The following is a 13,136-nucleotide window of genomic DNA, read 5'->3' on the forward strand; positions in this document are numbered from 1 at the left end:
AGAGATCCCTGGCTGGGCGTGACTATGGCATGAGTGGTAGAGATCCCTGGCTAGGTGTGACTATGGCATCAGTGGTAGAGATCCTTGCTAGGCGTGACTATGGCATGAGTGGTAGAGATCCTTGCTAGGCGTGACTATGGCATCAGTTGTAGAGATCCCTGGCTGGGCGTGACTATGGCATGAGTGGTAGAGATCCCTGGCTAGGTGTGACTATGGTATCAGTGGTAGAGATCCTTGCTAGGCGTGACTATGGCATCAGTGGTAGAGATCCCTGGCTGGATGTGACTATGACATCAGTGGTAGAGATCCCTGGCTGGGCGTGACTATGGCATCAGTGGTAGAGATCCTTGCTAGGCGTGACTATGACATCAGTGGTAGAGATCCCTGGCTGGGCGTGACTATGACATCAGTGGTAGAGATCCCTGGCTGGGCGTGACTATGGCATGAGTGGTAGAGATCTTGGCTAGGTATGACTATGGCATGAGTGGTAGAGATCCCTGGCTAGGTGTGACTATGGCATCAGTGGTAGAGATCCCTGGCTAGGTGTGACTAGGGCATCAGTGGTAGAGATCTTGGCTAGGCGTGACTATGGCATCAGTGGTAAAGATCTTTGCTGGGTGTGACTATTACATCAGTGGTAGAGATCCCTGGCTTGGTGTGACTAGGGCGTCAGTGGTAGAGATCCCTGGCTGGGTGTGACTAGGGCATCAGTGGTAGAGATCCCTGGCTAGGTGTGACTATGGCGTCAGTGGTAGAGATCCTTGCTAGGCGTGACTATGGCATTAGTGGTAGCGATTTCTGGCTAGGTGTGACTATGGCATGAGTGGTAGAGATCCCTGGCTAGGTGTGACTATGACATCAGTGATAGACACATGATAGAGATCCCTGACTGGGTGCGACTTGGGCATCAGTGGTAGAGATCCCTGGCTAGGTGTGACTTTGACACCAGTGGTAGAGATCCCTAGCTGGGCGTGACTATGACATCAGTGATAGACACATGATAGAGATCCCTGACTGGGTGCGACTTGGGCATCAGTGGTAGAGATCCCTGGCTAGGTGTGACTATGGCATCAGTGGTAGAGATCCCTGGCTAGGTGTGACTATGGCATCAGTGGTAGAGATCTTGGCTAGGCATGACTATTGCATGAGTGGCAGAGATCCCTGGCTAGGTGTGACTATGGCGTCAGTGGTAGAGATCCTTGCTAGGCGTGACTATGGCATTAGTGGTAGCGATTTCTGGCTAGGTGTGACTATGGCATGAGTGGTAGAGATCCCTGGCTAGGTGTGACTATGACATCAGTGACAGACACATGATAGAGATCCCTGACTGGGTGCGACTTGGGCATCAGTGGTAGAGATCCCTGGCTAGGTGTGACTTTGACACCAGTGGTAGAGATCCCTAGCTGGGCGTGACTATGACATCAGTGATAGACACATGATAGAGATCCCTGACTGGGTGCGACTTGGGCATCAGTGGTAGAGATCCCTGGCTAGGTGTGACTATGGCATCAGTGGTAGAGATCCCTGGCTAGGTGTGACTATGGCATCAGCGGTAGAGATCTTGGCTAGGCATGACTATTGCATGAGTGGCACAGATCTCTGGCTAGGTGTGACTAGGGCATCAGTGGTAGAGATCCCTGGCTAGGTGTGACTATGGCATCAGTGGTAGAGATCCCTGGCTAGGTATGACTATGGCAGTGGTAGAGATCCCTGGCTGGGCGTGACTATGGCATCAGTGGTAGAGATCCCTGGCTAGGCGTGACTATGGCATCAGTGCGAGTGATCGAGGTCTCTGTGACACAGCTTCCTCCTACAGATCAATACTGTTCTGATAACACACTCTCTAATGTGACTAGCAAACATGAAGCCTTGTACGGCAAATGGCAGATTAGCTGCCACCAGTGCTGATCTCAGTCTGCTTACGTCAGCAGAGTTCTTCATTTGCATCGTAAGGACCGTCATGGAGGTGGCAGTATCGTGTTGCATTCCAAGACAGTGGAACAAACATAAACTACTTCTGACATCTTTGAAACTAAACTCTTCAAATACATGATTGGATCTTTCACATTCAAATAACCTAAGCACGATCAGCTAGATAAGCACATTGAAAATCTGGTTGACTTGAATTTAAATGCACCGGAGCAAGAAATGTCATCTTGCCCTTCAGAAGTTTCCTGTTCGAATCCTTTGGACGTGTCATGCATGACATCACATGCAAGACCTTAACCAGCAGGTCTCTATTCAAAAATAAGTGCAGGGTTTTACACAATACACATATGTACGTCCAGTGCACACAAACGTTGAGATTGGACACAGATAAAGAATATACATTATTGTAGCTGCACTGCCATCTTCTTATGGTAAGTGCAGCGGTGGAAACTAACACTTTTTGTCTACTAGTCCTTATAATGATAACATATAGCAAAACCCTTAAAAATGACAAATTTCCACTAGTCCTTATGATACCTTAACCATTGGGCAGTTTGGCAAGGACTAGTGCCAATTTCTAACGCTGAAGTGTGTCCACTGGCATATATCAAAGTCTACATTTTACCCTTGCCATATCAAGCCTTACTTTCTTGGCTTGATCATGGCGCAACCTCACATAGATCACAAATTGTGCCCCTTGTAATGAAAACGCGATATCCAATCAGATCACTGTTCTTATCTCGTAAAGCTTCACAAAGATGGTGACTACCAAAGACAATGACATAGTCGATTAGATGATAAAGACATCTGCGATTTCATCCCTGACAGACAAACACAGTTGAGGGGCTTAAAAGATGAAAAAAATATATTTGCGTACACAAAGACAGGTAATGGAAAAAGACTTTCAAATGAATATGTACCAGTCTTGTTTTCGAGAATGACTGTTCTCATCAGCGTACAAGCACAGGACTTGGCAAGGTGATTTAAAACCTGAAGACATTCTAGAAAATCTTGTTTTCATGTAATTGTTGAAAGAACGTCAGCTATGGCAGCGGCCATGTTTTCGGAACCCGGATGTTGATTTGTGAAACGTTCTCTTATTGGACTATCAATATGTCCTATAGTCCAATCATTTAGCACAGGAAAGTGGGCCTAATGTAGTAAGGGTGGAAACTAGACCTTGATAAATGGGCTGGCGGACACTCTTCCCTCGGGAAGATGTTGCAGTGCATTAACAGCAGTTATGGGTGTCTGTCATTTCATCCATCATCAGAACCACTGTCCACATGATCATTGATTCATTCCAGGCTAGTATAAGTAATTATCACAGCTTACAGTACACTTCACCATTTCCTTACTTTGCAGGACCCTCATATTGCCTGTAAGGACCCTAAAATTCATTATTGGGGGTCTACTGGACCGAACTTTTGTAAGTCACAGTAAAATCCTGAATGCAAATGGTTTCTTTTTGGAGTGAATGGATGTTGTTCTCATCGGATAATATTTCTACTTAACAGTGCAATTAAGCAATCGGAGCAGACAACTTCATCCCTGATATCCAAGTAGAGCTCATCCTCGATTATCCAGAGTATGACATCTCCACTTTACTAAATACCCTGGACCACTACGGCTTTGAGTCCTATTAAACAGCATGCCACAATTATCCGTCCAATCAAATTACTGCAATGAGCAAGAGAAATTAGCAGCAATGAAGTGGTGACATCACTTCTGAAATACAGCAGCGATAGAAACCAACAGTTTAAGCCAAATGGTCCTTATCATGATAACATGTAGCAAAACCCTTAAAAAGGGCCAATTTCTACTCGTCCTTAGGATACATTAACTCCTGGGCAGTTTGGCAAGGACTAATGCTGTACAGCAATGCTGGTGAATGAGTCCAGGTATCCATCGTGACAGAATGGTGACATGACACCAGATAATCGAGGATCAGGAGTGCACCCCTGCACTTCTTGCACCCAGCAGCCATGATGACACCCAATGCCCACTGACTGACTGTAGGTCGCACTAGATGCCTGGGTTGCATGGAGCCTTTTCTGCCCCTGAATCATTAGGGGGCAACATTTACGAATATACCACTGTAAGGCAAATCTGGGGAGGGGCTACATTCATCCCGGTAAGGAGACCGGCTATAATGTTTATTAAACTACCTAATGCTAATATATCCTCCACATTACACTAGGGATCTTCTTGAGGACAATAATACTTGCAGAATTCTCATAAATCAAATTATATCTGACGGAAACCCGTGCTGACTGCAATGGGGCATGTCACATCTCAGCTAAGTTGTCATAAAATATACATTACCGTCACACATGACAACTTGATAACCCTCCAGAGGTTGGCATAGTCACAAAATGTCTCGTCCCCTCTGATGCCTTGAGCCTTGAGATTAAGTGACATGCAGTCAGCCTTTGTCGTATTGTCAGGCAACATAGAGATCTATGTATATTGATGGCAGTATTACCTCCACAGTATTGGAGCCCACTGTGATCAGTGTGAACATGGGATATATACACAGACCACATGACCAGTGGGTGGGCAGTATTGTCTTATATTGCCTGAGAATCTTGGCTGTGATTAAACTGGGGAGACTGTAGTTATTAATTTCAATACTGAACACACTTACTCACTTTTGTCAATAAATGTTGCCTTGGAAGAGTTATGATAAATCTATATGTTTCTCTCCACACACCTGCGGTATTTTACTCTGTTTACACTGTTTAGCCCCACATTCTGTGGACTCGTGAAGACAGGGTGTTTTATTCTCCGACTTCATCTAATTTCTGTGAGTAGTTAATGATAGCCAACTAGTCCCTCTAAGGTTTTCTCAAGTTTTAGATGAAAAATGAGTGTCCATGTCTAACTATGCCAGTGGTAAGAGTGAGTGAGGGTTTTACTTTTTTCAATATTTGGGACAAAGATTTCTTTTTTGGTTTAATGCCGCACTCAGTAATATTCCAGCTATATGACATGGTCTGTAAATAATCGAGTGTGGACCAGACAATCCAGTGATTGGCATCATGAGCATTGACCCACGTAATTGGGATTGATGACTTGCATCAACCAAGTCAGCAAGCCTCACCACCCGATCCCGTTAGTCTCCCAGTACTGCTATCTGTGCAAGGAGAAAGATCCCCCCCCACATGCTGGAGGTAAGCCCCTAGTGATTCTATCAACTGAACAAGACAGCAATCCCTATTCATAAATGTGTAAACCATCAGCAGTACTTTCCCTGTCCTGTTATTGCCAAGGTTCAGAGCTACAAGCACCCTATTGTTACTTCCTCATCCCAGTGAGACCTGCTGATTAATGAATCAACACTAGAGATCAACAAGCGTCTCAGTAACCCTGAACATCGCCAGCTTCAAGTCCTCCCGTGTACTGCTGCCATCAATGATGCAGATGCTGACTAAACTCTCGGTGTTCGGAGACCAACACACTGAAGGCCGTCACAGACGCATCGGGAAGCACCTAGCAGCCGCATATGATCAGGCATCGACGACTTCACGATCAATAAGCACCAGTCTCACGAGGGACACTCTCGGAACCAATGCTGCCATGAATTAGAAGGCTGTGCATGCAAGTCTGGTCGCTGAGTACCCAGATCAGTCCTGTACTAAACACACGTAGACACCTGTAGAAGTTGGCTGCATAGTGTCAACAAGGTGATGAGGTCAGGTAGCGTGACGCTCATCATAGTCAATCCATATGACTGTAATCAAACCTAATGCTATGTTATTAAGGAATGGAATGTGGAGACGAGGCTTTGGGAAGTCATGGAAATAGATTTAATCACTTATCTTCATACTGTTGGAGATGAATACAGTCGGAGACATACATCGGGAAATGATGCACAATGTCGAAGGAATATGTTACATTTTCCATCACATTCATGTCTCGCACAAAGTAATCAATATATACACATAAACATATGCTTATCTCATGACTAATGTACTCGTGGGCCTTTTCAGTGCATGAGTGAGTGAGTGAATGAGTGAGTCATCTTTAATGCTTCTCTTAATAGTACCGCAGCAACCTCACACTTGGAGAGAAAGAGAAAGAGAAAGAGAAAGGTTTTTCACAAATCGTACTAGTTGATTTATGGAAGGGGGAAATAGGAATGGGTGCTGTCTCTCCATCCCTCCATCCGTCTGTCTGCCATGTTTCGTTTCCGGAGCAGAACTCAAAAACCATGAGAGATATCTTAACCAAACATGGCACATAGATAGGTCTAGTGGTGAACTGGTGCCTTTTGATTGTTTGGGATTTTTGAAAAATTAACTCTTTCCAACTTTGACTGAAAATGTTGGTATGGGGGGGGGATATGAATATTTCATGCTTGTTGTATATATTACCGTCAATATCTTTCTCAGGAAGTATTTTCATTTCCAAACTGTCCCACTCTTCTACAATGAGATGTCCCCTACAGATGTCCTGATTAGTTGTGTTAATTAGATAAGTAATGAGCTAAGTAATAAGATGAGTTGTGAGGCAGGAAAGCATCGACAGGCAATCAATGAATTGGGCTTCACCTACTTTCACAAGGAAAAGAATCATTTTTCAAAACTGGATGGGTATTGGAATCTTAAGCGTGTTGTGATACATAACAGATGTACTGGATATGTATCACGATACTTTGTATAACTTTTAAATTCAAATCATCCATCCAGGGAAAACCTCAGCTGCTTCCACACTTTGGATCTTTTTCATCATGAACAACTTTCCACTTGGAGACAGTAATCCTGGCCATGTCGGGGCCCCAGATGTTTGCTGATAGCAGGAAATTCTACAAATGCACCTAAAGGAAGTAATAACGAACCTACTAAGATCTTCTCCAGTAACTCTGCAATTTGGAATTAGAGGTACATGTTGCAGGTATTGCCGAGTTTATGACTGAACACATGATGAAAAATGATATTTGAAATCAACTGATATATCGACCATCAAAAATATTGTGATACATATCCTTGAAAGACAGAACCATGATTCACTGGAATGTCGCTGATACCGTGCACCTTTATCAAACCTTACTGCTGCCACTATCAGATTGAAATGACATATTACCTTTGAACATAAATGGCCAGCTTTCAGAAAAAGGGGTTAGTGGAGCTATATCGCTCAGAAATAGGGGTAATTTGTTTTTGCGAGGGGTCAGTGACATGGCAAGAGGATCAAACATGTCACACATCTATAGGATACTGCTTACCATGGTCTACCATAGATAATTCTTTCATGTTTTAAGCATTCAGTTGCCATGGTTACATGCCAGACTGCAATGATTGAAACTGGTATCCTACATAAATCATGCATGGTCAGTTTCCTGTTGAGCAGACCAATGGCAAATACTCATCTTCTTCTAACTCACTCGCTTCAACAAGCATGACAAGTTCAATCCGTGAAAATACAGGCTTGATCCTTGATAGCATGCCTTCAAAAATAAATATTTCTCCATTTCAGAATTTTATTTTTTAGCAGCCATGTATGTATGTATGTATGTATGTATGTTTGTATGCATGCATGCATGAGCGGTATAAATTAACATTTTTAGTCCACATTCCATATAAATGATAACATAATGCAAACCCCTTAAATATGGCAAATTTCTACTAGTCCTTATGATACCTTAACCATTGGGCAGTTTGGCAAGGACTACAGGACTAGTGCCAATTTCTAACGCTGAATATTAGTTTAATGTCCCAAACCCCTACCACAATCAAGCTCTTATCAGCATTTCTCCTGCTACAGCATATCATCAGCTCTACAGGTATTAATTACCATTTCTCTAACACAGGACCATGAGATATGAGTCTTATGACATTCTTGGGGACTACCCACCATAGCAGGATACAGTCAAGCTATCGGTATAACAGTTACTCCACCTAGTCTGCAGTGAATAAATGATGTGTGCTGGTTGGCTGGCCAGCATCTGTATCGGGAATACCACATCCATGACTCATCATTGTGGTCACTGATATCACTGGCCTAGTGTACCAGACGACACAACTGATACTATACAACGGTTACCACACCAACATCACGGCCATGGGAATGCACAATACTTTGTTATTATGGCATGGCATTGTCTTCAGAGTATTTCCCCCCTTTCAAAACAAACTGCATTAAATAAATTGAATGAGCATTGAAAGTTACTTTCAGGAACAAACACCCAGTTCACATAATTTGATAAAGGTTTACATTATAGTAATGACAGTTTTACATAGATGACTCACAGTTTACAGCGGATCACACTAAGACTGAATCTATACTACTCCACTTTTGATAGGGGTATCTTCATCTTTCCATGATACACTAGATTCAACTTATGTCAAGTGTATATATAAACAGAAAGGCATATCTGATTATCCCTTTCAAAAGTTGAGTAGCATACCAGTATACTGTACAGTGTTTTCATCAGGAACAGGGTTGGGTAGGTTCATGAATGGTTGGTTGGTGGACTCCTGCATAATAATTGCAAACCACAGAGTACAACCCATGCAGCACAATGCCCTGACAACTTCAAACACTAGACGAACTGTACATCTAGTCTATAAAATCTTATATATAACACAATATCCTTCTTGACTCTAAAAATAAAATGGTTTTTTTCCCTTTTTCCTATGCTGATTTCATATGTGGAATAGAGCTAGCTAGAGCTGGCTAGACATGCTTTTGTATGCGTTTCTAGATTGTTTTTTTTCATAAAATAAATATATTCCACAGTCATGGTGCAGGATAATTCAATCACGGGTAGGTAGGGATACTGCATTGCATGTCCCTATTCAAGAAAGGATTCAAATTCAATGGAAATATTACATCTGATGAAAAATAAATAATGTCCATAAAATCATCAGGCTTTACCCGGGGTCACACAAAAAATGCTGATATCACATAATGATCACTTGTACCATGTAACTCCGATGTCATTTGTGAATAAGTAGACAGCCCTACGAGGCAGCTGGGAGTTCCTTATCAACATGAGCATGTATGTAGGTCCTACCATACCCACAAAACAAAGTGAAAATTGAATTTTGGGTGAACAATAAATTCATAAATTGACACATGCTAAGCAAAAAAATGAACTTAACAGAAGTAACACTGCATAAATACCAAATAGCCAAGCAACACATCCAGCGTAAGGAATTGGCACTAGCCCTTAACAAACTGCCCAATAGTTTTGTGTTTGTTTGTTGTTTAACGCTGCACTAAGCAATATTCCAGCTACAGGACGGTGGTCTGTAAATAATCTCTGGACAAGACAATCCAGTGATTGACATCATGAGCATCGATCCATGAAATTGGGAGCCGAACAGTTAACGTATCCTTAGGACTAAAAGAAATTTCCCATTTTTAAGGGTTTTGCTGTTTGTTATTGTAATCATTATAAGGATTAGTGGACTACAAATATTAGTTTCTACTGCTGACAGTGGAACAGTCACAAATAGAAACATCACTATCCTCCTCTATTGTCAAGGAACGAGTCGGATATTACAGTTTTTGCACAAATGGTATGCAGTCACGCCCCCATGTGCCCCTGTCACTCAAGCGTGGCAGCGTAAATCAAGGGTGCCAGCTATTCAATTAGATGATGAGAGCACCTGTCTGGGGCATGTTCAAGTCGTTATCCTGAAGCCCATCACTTGGTCCTGCAGATGTCCTGCAGAGGCAGATAAGGTCAGAGACGGAAGCACACATCCAGCTGACTGAACATATTCACCTTCCTCCTCTCAGCTGACCAAACTCCACATGTGGTTACCATACATGCAGAAAAACATTTAAGTCTGGACAGTAGTGTTGACCTAAGTAATTTATTTCACTGTAGAGTTGCTTTATGGATTGCCGATTTATAGTGCTAGCCCACTTAGATACCATGCTGAAGTTTAACATGAATACCCCACTCAGACACCGTATACTGCCCTGAGCCGACCAGTTCTTGTTTTAGTCCCTTAATGCTGAGTGCCAGGCAGGGTAACAACAAGTACCATCATTTGGATTTTTGGCGTGACTCGGTTGCGAATAGAAACCTTGACCTTCCTCTCTGAGGCCTGACACCCTACCACAAAGGCAGCCGACTTGAATAAATAGCACTTACAAAATGAACATGGCTTCAATGCCTGTTGCTGCTGCAACATTTTCCTCAAAGATATATGTTTTAGTTGAAAAGCATAGCACAACACCAAATGAAAGTTCATCTTACTGTGTGGATACTAATGAAGGATAAATGATATCCATGCACAACTTTCATTTCTCATTCATCTTTCATGACACGATCTACTGCTTCTTCGTCATTTGACAATTCGTGCATAATTTACTGAGAAACCCATCTATAATTATTTAGTGTCAGAGAAGAAAACTCTAAGCTGTCTCACGCTCCCTGAACCATATTACTTTCCCTTCCGCCTAGCCCAGTAAAGGTATATCCCTAAAAGAAGCAAGTATCTATTTTCAACAGGTTCAGGAACATCCCATATCACTGGGGATTCTTTTCAATATAAATCAAGTTGTTTCTTTCAAAATTAAACATTTTCAGAGACTAATCGCTAGTCTAAAGAACACTGCTGCACTTCTCTCTAAAGTTCCCCCTAGCACTGACAAAACCATCTGTTGTAATCCATCATCATGATCATGTGAATTACGATCACTGTACACCACAGCCTTGAAACAAAAGGGTTCAATCTCTCCTGTCTCTGGTCGACTGATCTGTTTTACAAATGATTACACTGCACAATTCTCTCATCAGCTTGAAGAAAGAATGTTTGTAGTTTCAGCTCTGTCACTGTACACAAAGAAGACAGATTTGATTAGAACTGTGGTGTGGTGAACCAGGTGCACTTCCAGAAGAACAGCACCACCAGTTCTGAAGAAATGCTCCCCATCACAGCTGAACACATTCTCTATCTGCAGACAGGTGCTTGTTCAACACAGTTCTTGTGATCTACTTACTTCCTCAATAACCAGGACAATCTAATGTTTACATTATGAAACTAATATGTAATATCTCCATATATAATGTACATCATGTATATCTACCTTTCATGTCTAGAGTTATATTTATTCCCAAATGTAGCTAGTTTGTACCCTGCCCTACAAGGGTGTTCTGTACAATAACAAATTCTTGATTCTCATAATTTAATAACTATAGTTACACTGACGGCTGCTTGTTCAATATGATTGGTCTCATAAATCCCATTAAGCATAAGCAACAACACTTTTTCTACACAACTTGTTTTGATTTGGATATCATTCGCGAAAAAATCAGATTTGGCATTGGTAAAAAAAGAAGAAGAAAAAAGCATGTCTAGCCAGCTTGCAAAGTATTGTTTTTGTGGAGAGAAATACACTGTGTAAAAAAGGATTTCAAAGACTATGTCAGTCAGAGTCTACGAGGTGCCTGAACAAGCTGAACTCCTCAGTGAGGTCAATCATACGTAACTCCTTCTCCACACCACTTAGCAACAGTTATCTAACAAGCAGTTCTGGTGTGAAAACCACAAATCCTCTCAGTTCACCATGAACACGGATCATACGAGATCCTTGCCTACAATTGGCCTGGAGCCATTTGCCCCTTGTAAAAGGTCGCCCTTCAAGTACGTGGAAAAATGTTATTTTTATTTGTTTGCAAGTGTTATCATTATCAAGCAAGTGCTGAGAATACAAGGCTGTGTATTTTACGTTAAAAGACCTTCACTGAATGCTATGTACTATTGACCACAGTATGTGTTAGTCTGGAGTCAATGATGGATGGTATGTAAGTCTCCAGGTTTCAACCCAGTTGAACACAACACATACAAAACTTGCATAGCACCTAGATCTATCTGCAAGTTGCTCACTGGCGTCTGAACATAGGATGAAGTTCATACGGTTTCATGAAGAATAGAAATAGGAATATAATGTACAGATACTTTAACATGTTTAATGATGTGGACTATTCCATGTATGGGCAATATCAGCCGAGGCCACAGTGTTAGCAATTGGCACTAGCAGTGGTATAAGCTAAAGTTTTTAGTCCACTTGTCCTTATTATGGTAACATATTGCAAAACCCTTAAAAATGGCAATTTTCTACTGGTCCTTATGATACCTTACTATTGAACAGTTTGGCAAGGACTATGACTAGTGTCAATTTCTAACACTATACTAGTCCTGTAGTCCTTGCCAAACTGCCCAATAGTTAAGGTATAATGAGGACTAGGAGGAATTTACCATTTTTAAGGGTTTTGCTGTATGCTATCATCATAGGGCCAGTCAACTCAAAATGTTAGTTTATACCTGTAGCAGTCCACTACCTGTATAGTGATTGAAGACGGCTGTGACCGCTCATTTCACACAGGCCTGAATTACAACACCTTTCAAAATAAAATAGAATTTCTTCTCGACTCCACATGCTCCAGGCATGTCAGGACACAGGCTCGGACTGGCATTGTGCATGACTGCTTTTCTTGTGTATCAACTAGATATGTTTGTTTTGATATGACACCACCACACTCAGTATACTGGTATACTTACAGCTCATCTTTCTGCCTTTGTGATAAAACCATTTTGAATCCTTTTATGCGAGAACCTCTATATTTATTGTTGACTTGTTCTTGACTTTGGGGTGATGCGCTTTGTAAGCTAGTCCATGCTTACTTCATCTGAAACAAGCAAAAGCACCATCTTTGAACACACTTAAGGTAAGAAAACATGCAAAAACTTAAAATAGACTAGGTGATGAGGACTTCTGAAAACTGCCAGTAAAACCTCATGGACACAAAATCCAATCTCTGAATGCGGCCACTGTCGAGAGTGGGTGGGTGAGTGTGGTGTAACGCCACTGTGAACAGGATCATCGCAGGTCAGCTTGATGTGGGAGGAAAGCCTAAGTGATGTAGGTCTTAGATGTCAACCTTTTGGGTGAAACCCACAAGCAAGGGTCTTGTGCCGACAAACCTGGATCCATGAGAGTAAATCTGAGATACGAACCCACGGTCATAGGGAATAGCCGCGCCCGAGACAACTAGGCCACCCTTCCCCTGGACATCACCGAGGACAGCGAGTTACGTAATGCCAATGTTACCACCCTTCCCCTCGACATCACTGAGAACAGCGAGTTACGTAATGCCAATGTTACCACCCTTCCCCTCGACATCACTGAGAACAGCGAGTTACGTAATGCCAATGTTACCACCCTTCCCCTCGACATCACCGAGA

At 42.2% G+C, this 13,136-nt stretch overlaps 1 protein-coding gene across 1 annotated transcript in view; it reads right to left on the reverse strand.

Annotated features, from left to right (window-relative positions):
• Positions 1-13,136, reverse strand: part of LOC124132070 (lissencephaly-1 homolog A-like) — a 63,519-nt gene that overhangs the window by 39,182 nt on the left and 11,201 nt on the right. Inside the window, exon 2 of the mRNA XM_046495701.2 lies at positions 12,453-12,580. Coding sequence (XP_046351657.1) covers positions 12,453-12,484 — 32 coding nt within the window. The 5' untranslated portion in view covers positions 12,485-12,580. The remainder of the gene's footprint in view (positions 1-12,452; positions 12,581-13,136) is intronic.

The sequence above is a fragment of the Haliotis rufescens genome, unplaced genomic scaffold (genome assembly GCF_023055435.1).
Source record: "Haliotis rufescens isolate VD_foot unplaced genomic scaffold, xgHalRufe1.0.p SCAF_15, whole genome shotgun sequence".
NCBI lineage: Eukaryota > Metazoa > Mollusca > Gastropoda > Lepetellida > Haliotidae > Haliotis > Haliotis rufescens.